Here is a 12,403-nt window from a genome sequence, read left to right on the forward strand (position 1 = left end):
GTTTAAAATCAATTAATATTTATCTTATCATTATTACCAGCCATCGAAGATTTAGTTTTAAACAAAATCAAATAAAAAAGACAAAACAATCGTTTTGGCATCGGAAAATCAGTACAAATTTTTCCGATACCCTCAAATATTCCAATTTTTTCGATTCCCGATTCTGATTAATCGTCCCAACACTATATATATATATATATATATTTAGGCAGCATTTTTTCTTTTATGCACGTTTGCTAAATAGCTCAGATAACTCTTGCTTGTTTTTCTTGTAATCCTCCTTTTCTCTTTGTTGGACCATTTTCCAAACGTTTTTTTCCGAGTGAAAAAATAAATTTCCCATAATCGCGAACGTTTTCGACCTCCATTGGTCATCCTCGGGCGAGTAGTAAAAAATAAAAAATGAAATTGAAAAATGAAAATAGTGAGATGAAATGAAAAGACTATTAAAAGATGATTAAAATTGCAACAAAAACTTAACAGCCAGCCATGGTTCTCCCCAGAATGTGCTGCTGCTATCGCGCATAGAAATCACTTTTTCCATAGTTACCAACGTAATAGATGCACTGAGACTAAAGCTGCTTTCAGGACTGCCAGCAACCACTGTAAAAGAGTAATAAAAAATGCAAGAGAGCTATATGCCCAGTCTGTTAAATCCAAAGTAGCTGATCAGCGGCTTGGTTCCCACCAGTTTTGGCAAATAACAAATAGGATCCTGAACAGAAGTATGCGTTCTATCCCAACCATTATCAATGGACCAGAGGTCATCTCGTCAGTGTCAGACAAGGCCAAACTATTTGCAAAGAACTTTGCGGCTAATTCTACCCTATGCGACGAAGACCATCAACTCCCCATATTTCCTCCTATAACACAGAACAAGCTAGGTAACATACAAATATCTGTGCATGAGGTCGCCAAGCTAATAAAGAACCTAGATTCCAGTAAAGCAACTGGCCTTGATGGCATCCCAATTATAGTGTTAAAAAAGCTTCAACCAGAACTTGCTCCCATACTTATGAAACTATTTAAGCGCTGCCTTAAAAAGAAGTGCTTTCCGACTCCCTGGAAGACCTCATCAGTTTGCCCTGTATTTAAGAATTCAGGTGATGATAAGTCATCTCCCTCTCAGTACAGACCAATAAGTCTCCTGTGTGCGTTTTTTTTTGTTTTTTTTTACATAGGCATCACCACATTATCAAGGCCAAAAGGCCACTCAAGGATAAGGGTTAAAGAGTGTACAGTAGACATTGGACAATATAGTAATCATTAGTAATGAAAATTTGGTAAATTTGATAACTTATATGGAACGGCTCATCAAGAACTTATTTACGTTAGACTTGAACACAATCATATTGTAGTCAGCCGGAAAGCAGAAAAACGGAAGACAATTCCACAGGCGTGCAGTTCTAAGAAAGAAGCTTTGTTCATGGAATCTACGTTTAGGTTTACGCACAGATAAAGAGTGGGAGGAATTATTGATAGGGTTTACAGCTAGACGAGTGTTTCTTGTGAAAGTTTGGCGAGGGGGGACCATAGATTGAAGCTCAGTCGAACACTTTCCATGAAAATAACGATACATCAGAGACAAACTTGCAACATCTCTTCTGTGAGATAGAAGTTGCAAGGAAGAGAAAAGGACATCTCCTACGAGGCTACGAAGTCTATTTTGAACTCTATCAAGGCAGGACAAGTCCTTTCTAGCAGCTCCTGCCCAGATGTGGCAACAGTATTCATACCTTGGACGTACCTGGCTCTTATATAGATAGAGAATTGCATCAGCAGTGAGATATCTACCGGATCGATAGAAAGATCCCACCATTTTTCCAGCGGCCTTGGCAACAGATTTGATGTACATGTTCCATTTAAGATCAGGAGTAATGGTCAAGCCCAGAAGCTTGTCAAAACTTGAGGCCTCCTGAAGACGAGAGCCATTCATTTCAATTGATGCCAGATGTGGATCAGAATGTTGATGATGTAAAGAGAGAAGCTTGGTTTTAGATGCATTAAAAGTAACCAGCCACTCCTTACCCCATTGTACTACGTGCTCAAGATCAGAGGAGGGAGAATTGGAGAGAACTTGGTCGTTTACTGTCTTAGATGTGCTACCATAAATGGTAGTGTCATCAGCATAAATGTCTACAAATGATGTAAGGATGTGATTTGGAAGATCATTAATGTAGATCAGGAAAAGAGTTGGGCCCAGGATGGACCCCTGAGGGACACCGGCATTAATACTGTGAGCTTCTGATTTTTGCCCCTCAACTACTACTCTTATGAACCTATCAGAAAGAAATGATTTAATAATTGAGAAGACATTTCCAGCAATACCATAGCTAGAGATCTTATGAAGTAAACCTTTATGCCATACCCTATCAAAGGCCTTAGATATGTCAAGAGCAATTGCCCTAGAAAGGTTGTCTCCATCGAGAGATTTGCTAATCCTATGAGATATAACTGTAAGCACATCTGTTATGAGTAAGTTGTTGGAATCCATATTAAATAGAGAAATAGTCAACCACCTCAGCAGGAATAACCTTCTTAGTGACACTCAATATGGTTTCCACTCTGCAAGATCTACCGCAGATGTGCTGACGGTTATATCCCACAGGATTAGTGAATCTCTTGACAAAGGCTTCCTTTCTAGGGCAATTGCTCTTGACATATCAAAGGTCTTCGACAAGGTATGGCATAAGGGTCTACTTCACAAGATTTCCAGCTACGGTATAACTGGAAATGTTTTCTCAATCATTAAATCATTTCTCTCAGATAGGCTCATAAGGGTAGTGGTTGATGGACAAAAATCGGAGGCCTGCAATATAAATGCTGGAGTCCCTCAGGGGTCAATCCTAGGCCCAACTCTCTTCCTGATCTACATCAATGACCTCCCTAAACACATACTTAAATCATTCGTTGACATCTATGCTGATGATACGACCATCTACGGCAACACATCAAAGGCTGTAAATGACAAAGCTCTCTCTGATTCTCTCTCCTCTGATCTCGAGCGCGTGGTTCAGTGGGGGAAGATGTGGCTGGTTACCTTTAATGCATCCAAAACCAAACTCCTATCCTTACATCATCAACGCTCTGATCCCCATCTGGCATCAATTGTGATGGATGGCTCTCGTCTGGGTGAGTCCCCGTGTTTTGACAAGCTTCTGGGTTTGACCTTTACTCCTGATCTGAAATGGAACACGTACATCAAGTCTGTTGCCAAGGTCGCTGGAAAGATGGTGGGATCCTTCTATCGCTCCAGAAGATATCTCACTACTGATGCAATTCTCTATCTATATAAAAGCCAAGTACGTCCAAGGATGGAATACTGTTGCCATATCTGGGCAGGAGCTGCTAAAAACAGCCTATCCTGCCTTGACAGAGTACAAAATAGACTTCGTTGCTTAGTGGGGGATGCCCTCTTCTCTACCCTGCAACCTCTCTCCCACAGAAGAGACGTTGCGAGCCTATCCTTGTTTTATCGTTATTTCCATGGCAGGTGCTCATCTCAACTCCAATCTCTGGTCCCCCCTCGCCAATCTTTCACGAAAAACACCCGTCTAGCTGAATCCACTGTGAAAAATTTCCCCCACTCTATATCTGTGCCTAAATCAAAACGCGGATTCCATAAACAAAGCTTCTTTCTTAGAACTGCATGCCTGTGGAACTCTGTTCCGTCTGCCTGCTTCCCACTGGACTACAAGTTGGATGTCTTCAAGTCCAATGTTAACAAATTCCTAATGAACCGACCCCTTAAGTAAACACTTCATCAAATCTCCACACTAACGTACTGTACTTGCAATAACCCTTATCCCTGAGTGGCTTCCGGGCCTTGATAAGTGGTGATCACTGTGTAAAAAAAAAAAAAAAAAAATTAAAAGGCGATTAAAATCATTAAAATACTCAAAAGCACTTGAGCGTGTCCTCCGTTTTGTTTTGAGTCTGATTAATCGTTGGTTTTTTAATGTGGATTAACAATGCCTCAAAGATCGGGAGGCGTACCTCGCAATATGAGACAGTATATATATATATATATATTAGCAATGGGACGATTCCAATAATTTTCTTGATTCTGATACCCATTCCTTACTAAATTCCTGATTCTAATACAATTACCGATTCTTATTCTTTATAAATCTCTAATCTATAAAGTATCGTGAAGATTTTTTGTATATTTTTTAAATATGTGTAATACACCAAATTTTATGTTGACAGTTGAAGATATAAACATTTGAATTTGTTCAGATGTTCTTTTAAACAGCATTTGTTAAAAAAAAAAAAAAATGTCATATTACATTTTTCATTTGCTCATTTCATAAAAAAATAACGGTTGAATGATAAGTCGTGGATAAAAAATATAAAGGTTTGACGAATCATAAAATTTTGGATGGTCTTCCCTGATCCCTACCATAACTCTTCCAAAAATGAAATGAAATACTTCTGGGGTAGCTAAAGTGCACTAGTGCCTATTTTACTTATGGTTCTGTTGGATATGTTAAAAATTCTCGCACATTCTTCTGCCATCCAATTTATGAAAGTGATCGTGCCACCAAATTTGATACAATGGCAGTCATTTCTTTTTTTTAATGAGAAAATGACTACATTGGGTGTGGTCCCGCATGACCGTAACCGAGACTAACAAGTTAATAAGCCGACACCCGATACTTGTTGCTGTGGCAACCTGTTAGATCTGCTGTTGTTATGGTTATTGTTACTATGTCAACTATTCTGTCTGTTTTAGTTTGATCTTGCCTCAGCATCCCATTGGAATTTATTCACTTTTTTTTTTTTTTTTTTTTTTTTTTAACTAAGAAGTCAAGTCTTATCTATGCACAGAAGCCACTCGAGGATAAGGATTAATGAGTGGCTGTGAGACAACACAGTGATGATCTGTAATGATGAAAATTGGGTAGAAATTAATTATTTAAGAGGACGGCTCAACAAGAACTTGTTCACAGTGGACTTGAAAACAATCATGTTATAGTCGGTTCAGAAGCAGTCCCATGGTATTGTGTTGCACACGTGGGCAGTTCTAGTAAAAAAAAAACTTTTCTAATGGAATTTGCGTTTAGATTTAGGCACAGATAAAGAGTAAGGGAAATTTCTTATAGTGGTTGTTGCTAGACGAGTGTTTGTTGTGAATGTTTAACATGAGGGGGGGGGACATAGATTTTTTTTTTTTTTTTACGTATTTGGATGCTTATGCACTTATTGAACGGCGCTATTTTCAAATAGTATTTTCAAGTTAAATTAAAGTTTTACGATATCTTTTTTTTTTTTTTTTTTAATTAAATTGCTAAGTGAAAGCACAGAATAGTTACAAAACACCCTCCTCTCCCCATGTTAAGAATGGCTTTTTAAATAATGTTTTCAGCATGGTTCAATAAGTGCATAAGTACTCTCTTTTTTCACTCCAAACGAGGTATATTGCTTCGGAACACAAGGGGCTACTATTTGGGATCATACCTAACCGGAAATTGTGGGGAGTTGAGCAGCAAGATGTTTGTTCTACATTACATTTAAACTTCAGCAGGTTAGTATAGTCAAGGAAGCAGCAAACAAAAAAGGGAATTCCAAATTATACCAGTCTGAGGGAAGAAACTATTAAGGTAGAAGACTTTTTGGCATCTAGGGATCTCTACAGTATAGGGGTGAAAGTTTGCTGCTTTTCAGGTTAGTCAAGAGTATTTCCGTCAAAGAGGTACGAGTGTTTATTGTTTGTCGGAGCACATTCCATTAAAGTATGTGTAAAACAGGCATAAGGATGCAACATTGTGGTGATGGGACAGAGGTTGGAGCTTGATTGATAGTGAGGGACCTTAAGACTTTTGGGGGGCCTTGTCTAAGAATGAAAGACTAATCGATTTTTTTTTTTTTTTTTTTTTTTTTTTCTAGTTAAAATCGAATTGTTGAGGGGGGGGGAGTTGTTTTGTGTGCCATCCTCTTTCCATACATTCAGAGGTCGGGGTGCTGGGGGAGGGAATTACACAATTCATGAAAAGGGTAAGAGAATTAGTGTACAAGTGCCACCAACTCAATACAGGAATGTGAGTAACCAACGTCAGCAATGATGAAAAAAGAAGCTGATTGTCCTTTTCATGACAGTTCTCTCTGAAAACTGAAAATGTTAAATTTTAAAATCTGTTAAAGAAACCAGATAACACATTACAGGATTTTTTTTTTTTTTTTTTTTTTGATTAATCAAGAAATGAATTATTAATTCAAACGAGTCTTCCTCAGGGTGATATTTTTTTTTTTTTTTTTTTTTCATTGTCTAGATCTTAAGTGTTGCCAAAGATTGCCAACAACTGGTCGTGAAGGTTGAGAGATTACAAAAAAACTAAGGAATGGTGTGATTCATACCTTTCTGACTGTATTTTAGTGATAAAAGAATTCAAAAGATCAAACCTTTGCAATTAGATATGGAAATGGGGGTAGGGGAGAAGAAGAACACAAATTATTTGGGCAATTCGGGGGGGGCGGCTGAATTAACTTTACGATTCTGTTGTCTTTCATATCTCACAAGCCAATTTCCCATCCAAGTGAGTGAAATATGTGGCAGCTTTAAAGGTTAAAAATTTATATAAATGGGCGGGAAATTGTGTTTTTCTTTGTGACATAGTAAACCAGCTGTCTGAATGTGTTGTTGTTTAAGTGTATTGATAAGTGTTAGGACGATTTATCAAAAATCCAAAAACATCGGATTTTGGGGGGGGGTATCGGGATCGCAAAGATTTAAGCCTCATTTCTGATTCCAAAAATGATTCTTTTAATTTTTTGCTTTTTGCTCCCTCGACAAAGGAGAGAATAATTTATTCCCGTTTGTCCATTCGTTTGTTTGCACTTTTCTCAATAACCACGCATTGGATTTTTAAAAAAAAATTGCGCAAACATTATTCATAGTGAAAATTTTTGCCAGAATGGATTTTCCAGGATAACTGGTTGGCTCTCTAGGGGGCATTATACGGGTAAATTTGCCCCAAAATCGTTCATCCATTCATTTGTTCAGTTTTCTCAATAACTATGCCTTGAATGTTTAAAAAAATTTGCACAAACATTAGTCATGGTGAAAGTAAATTTTTCACTCGTGGAGGGGACCCTGCATGTTCGGCTTGTTAATTTTGCATTGCTCGTACTAATGATGAAATGATATTTTTACACGACTAGTAAAGCTAAAATTTACATATATTAACGTCGAAATGTATTAGCAGTGTTTAAAATAAGATTTTCATTTCTGTTACACCTCAGTTTAAAATAGTGTTATATTAAAATACTTGTGGAACAGGCAGAAGTATGTAATATTTCGTCGATAGGACAAAGGCTGAAGCTTAGATGACAGGTCAGGACCTATCAAGTTGCCGACTCTCTTTTGAATCCTGTTCAGGAGCGAGAGACTAGTAGCAGATGCACCAGCCCGAATGTGACAACAGTGCTCCATACATGGGCAAATAGTGGCCTTATAGAGGTACAGGATACTTTCGGGCGTAAGTAGCTTTCTAGCACGGTAAAGAGAGCCCACCTTCTTTGTGACAGCCTTGGCGGTGCTCTCAGTTGTTCTTGGCCTTCGGGCTGGGATCAAAGTGTAGTATCTGTCAAGAACTTTGCAGCTAATTCTACCCTTTGCGATCAAGGCCGCCAACCCCCAATATTTCCTCCTGTATCAGAAAACACGCTATGTGATATACGTATATCTGTACGTGATGTTGCCAAGCTAATCAAAAACCTTGATTCCAGTAAAGCAACTGGCCCTGACGGTATTCCAATTATAGTACTCAAAAAAACTTCAACCTGAACTAGCGCCCATACTTACAAAACTGTTTAAACGTTGTCTTAAGGAGAATAGTTTCCCATCTCCCTGGAAAATTTCATCAGTATGCCCTGTATTTAAGAATTCAGGTGATCGCTCATCCCCCTCTCAGTACAGACCAATAAGTCTCCTGTGCGTCATGAGTAAGTTGCTGGAATCTGTGTTAAATACAGAAGTAATCAACCATCTCAACAAAAATAACCTTCTTAGTGACACTCAATATGGTTTCCGTTCTGCTAGATCTACAGCAGATGTGCTTACAGTTATATCTCATAGGATTAGCAAATCTCTCGATGGAGACAACCTTTCTAGGGCAATTGCTCTTGACATATCTAAGGCCTTTGATAGGGTATGGCATAAAGGTTTACTTCATAAGATCTCTAGCTATGGTATTGCTGGAAATGTCTTCTCAATTATTAAATCATTTCTTTCTGATAGGTTCATAAGAGTAGTAGTTGAGGGGCAAAAATCAGAAGCTCACAGTATTAATGCCGGTGTCCCTCAGGGATCCATCCTGGGCACAACTCTTTTCCTGATCTACATTAATGATCTTCCAAATCACATCCTTACATCATTTGTAGACATTTATGCTGACGACACTACCATTTATGGTAGCACATCTAAGACAGTAAACGACCAAGTTCTCTCCAATTCTCTCTCCTCTGATCTTGAGCACGTAGTACAATGGGGTAAGGAGTGGCTGGTTACTTTTAATGCATCTAAAACCAAGCTTCTCTCTTTACATCATCAACATTCTGATCCACATCTGGCATCAATTGAAATGAATGGCTCTCGTCTTCAGGAGGCTTCAAGTTTTGACAAGCTTCTTGGCTTGACCATTACTCCTGATCTTAAATGGAACACGTACATCAAATCTGTTGCCAAGGCCGCTGGAAAAATGGTGGGATCTTTCTATCGATCCGGTAGATATCTCACTGCTGATGCAATTCTCTACCTATATAAGAGCCAGATACGTCCAAGGATGGAATACTGTTGCCACATCTGGGTAGGAGCTGCTAGAAAGGACTTGTCCTGCCTTGATAGAGTTCAAAATAGACTTCGTAGCCTCGTAGGAGATGTCCTTTTCTCTTCCCTGCAACCTCTATCTCGCAGAAGAGATGTTGCGAGTTTGTCTCTGATGTATCGTTATTTTCATGGAAAGTGTTCAACTGAGCTTCAATCTATGGTCCCCCCTCACCAAACTTTCACAAGAAACACTCGTCTAGCTGTAAACTATCAATAATTCCCCCCACTCTTTATCTTTGCCTAAACCTAAATGTAGATTCCATGAACAAAGCTTCTTTCTTAGAACTGCACGCCTGTGGAATTGTCTTCTGTTTTCCTGCTTTCCGGCTGACTACAATATGGTTGTGTTCAAGTCTAACATAAATAAGTTCTTGATGAACCGTTCCATATAAGTTATCAAATTTACCAAATTTTTATTACTAATGATTACTATATTGTCCAATTTCTACTGTACACTCTTTAACCCTTATCCTTGAGTGGCCTCTTGGCCTTGATAATGTGGTGATGCCTATGTAAAAAAAAAAAAAAAAAAATCTGCCCGAACAGATACTGCAGGCAAAGACCATATGTGGGGGCAACCCCACATATAAGACCTTGGTCAATGTAGGGGAAACCCTTCATACCAATTGTCACTATCCAGCTCCCCTACTCCCCAGGGAGTTGGTCCCCATTTCCCCTTCACTCCTCACATTAAAAATCGGCCTTGTGCCTAATTTGCTCGGTGAGGGAGCAAATAAATACCATGGCAATGCTCTCAATGTATCGGTTCCATCTCATGTTCCCTGTGAACGTTAGGCCGAGGAGTTCTAAACTTCTTGTAATAAATTGAATTCTACTGTTGCTATCAATGGGTGTTTAGTATCTATGGGCGATGCTTTGTATTATATATATATATATATATATATATATATATATATATATATATATATAATAAAACTGCAAAGATCTTTGTTTAATTCCATTTCTCTTTTTTTTTTTTTTTTTTTTTTTTTCAGAGAATCCTCCACTTCATATAAAGTTTATGGAAAGTAATTCTGTCTTTAAGATTAAGACTTCCTGTTCGGCAGTTGCGATGAATGTTTCTTGCCATATTACTGGAAAGGTAATTTAAAAAAAAAATTTTTTTTAGCTCCAATTCAATATGTTGCTATGAGATTTTGAATAGAACAAGAGAGTAAACGAAAACCAAACTTCTCATTGTAACTATGGTCAGACAAAAAGTCAGAAAATCTCTGACTAGAAGTTGTGTGGTTTTGCAACTTCTGTCTAAGGTCACCTCTAACCCTTAGGTGTCACTTAAACTTTTCCAGTAAAACCTGGCTATCATTATGTATCATCTGCATTTGTGATCCTAACTTTATTGAATTTTTTTTTTTTTTTTTGGCAATTATTCTGATTTTATGATGGAATAAAATGGAAATGGTAATTCTTATATTTATTTTAAGACTAGCAGGGGGGAGTGTTTGGCCTTGTCTGGTCATAAAATACATTTAAATATATTTTGAATTATTAAATATTTTTTATTTAATAAATATTTATTTTAAAATATTTTTAAAAATATTTTTGCATGCATAAATTTTTTTTGTGGTACCTAATTATTTTTTATTTAATAAATATTTTAAAAAAATATTTTTACATGCATAAATGTTTTGTATGTAATTATTTTTATTTATTAAATGTTTTTATTTAAATATTTAAAATATTTTAACGTGCATAATTTTTTTTTTATTCATGGACAATAAAAAAATAATTAATTTCATCAAATAAAAAATAATTAATTTCATCAAATAAAAAATAATTAATTTCATCAAATAAAAAATAATTAATTTCATCAAATAAAAAAATAATTAATTTCATCAAATAAAAAAATAATTAATTTCATCAAATAAAAAAATAATTAATTTCATCCAATAAAAAAATAATTAATTTCATCCAATAAAAAAATAATTAATTTCATCCAATAAAAAAATAATTAATTTCATCCAATAAAAAAATAATTAATTTCATCCAATAAAAAAGAAAATAATTCCATCAATAAGAAAGGGAGGAGGTGACTCAAAACAAAATAAAAAGGGGACGTAACCTCTTCACAGCTTAGGAAGCAAAAATCAAAATACAAATAAGCAACTGTTTATACCACTAAAAAAAAAACACAAAAAAAAACAGATCTTATATTGTACCTAATATATAATACTGATTTTAAAATTAAAAAAAAAAAAAAAAATTTGATTTGGTTGCCATTAGATAGAATCGAAACCAAAACATTTAATGTGCTGCATTTCCTACAGTTTGAGCTATCGACAGATAGATTAGAAAGATTTAAAATTAAACCACTTCAAGCTATGAACACTTTTCCGCATGTGCAAAGAAAAAAAAAATACAAATATGTCAGCAAGTTGAAATGAATATTTTGCATTTCAACTTTCTAAATAGAGCAGGCAATCAATTGATTTGATTGAAAAGTTGAAACGAACATTATGCATTTCAACTTGCCGACATTTCTGTACGCGTTCTTCATCCAAACCAAGATTTTACTCGTTATAAATCATCCTTGGTGTACGATTACTATTTCCTGTAAATTTTAGTGTCATGTGACCAGTAGTTTAAGAGTTTATCGGTTAAATATTTACAGACAGACATACATCTACTGTTTTATTTATACATAGATTTGAATCAAAATTCCGCAACAGTTGGTGTAAATGTGCACTCGGCGGTTGCATGTTAAGTGTTGTTTGCTGCAAGTAAGTAATATTTCGATCGAATGACTAATGCCTTCGTTCCGCCTCAAGAAATAATGGATACACTCTGTAAGTGTACCTGTGTGCAGTATAGACTCCAATGTATTGTGTGCCGTATAGACTCCAATGTATTGTGTGCCGTATAGACTCCAATGTATTGTATACTAAGTCATTGCAGGGGAAGCATGTAAAGCTTCCTTCTAGTGCACCATGATGGGTCCCTAAATAGAGCAGGCAATCAATTGATTTTATTCAAAAATGGACGATTTCATCAATTTTGATGGCAATAAAAATGAGTGTGAAACATTCATTGATCATCATTTAATCAACAGTAAATTCGTTTTCTGGGTGTCCCAGCGTTGCCCGAGTGTTTGGAAGTGTGTGTAGAGCAAAAAAAAAAAGTGGTAGTAGGCAGGCAGGCTTGAACCCTTACTGTGAAGGAAGAAAAGAACATGAAAATAACGATAAAGCAAAGACAAACTCGCTACATCTCTTCTGTTGCAGCTGACAGACCCTCGGTGTGACAGGACTCTGCGCTGGCCCACATGTCCAAGACTTGGTTTCGGGAGGGCTATGACTTTGTACTCTTCTCTCCCTGCCCCCCCCTCCTCCTCTTCCTCCCCCGATCTGAACCTGCTTAACTACTTCGTTTGGCCATACACTGAGAACATCACAAACATGACCTCCCACAACACCAAAGCCAGCCTGATCGCTGCCATCCACCGAGTATTTGCCGAGCTCCTGTTCCGGACCCATACCGAGGCGTTGATTGAGGCTGAAGGCAGCTACATTGAATAGATGTCAGTTCTACTACATAATCAAGTTACCTGAATTGATT

General features: G+C 36.9%; 1 protein-coding gene across 1 annotated transcript in view; it reads left to right on the top strand.

Annotated features, from left to right (window-relative positions):
• The window catches only part of LOC145249023 (uncharacterized), a 104,536-nt gene that overhangs the window by 75,207 nt on the left and 16,926 nt on the right, over nt 1-12,403 (top strand). The window contains exon 4 of the mRNA XM_080110882.1: nt 9,823-9,929. Coding sequence (XP_079967008.1) covers nt 9,823-9,929 — 107 coding nt within the window. The remainder of the gene's footprint in view (nt 1-9,822; nt 9,930-12,403) is intronic.

This window comes from Euprymna scolopes, chromosome 27, assembly GCF_053919585.1.
Source record: "Euprymna scolopes isolate OS-2025 chromosome 27, ASM5391958v1, whole genome shotgun sequence".
NCBI classification, from domain to species: domain Eukaryota; kingdom Metazoa; phylum Mollusca; class Cephalopoda; order Sepiida; family Sepiolidae; genus Euprymna; species Euprymna scolopes.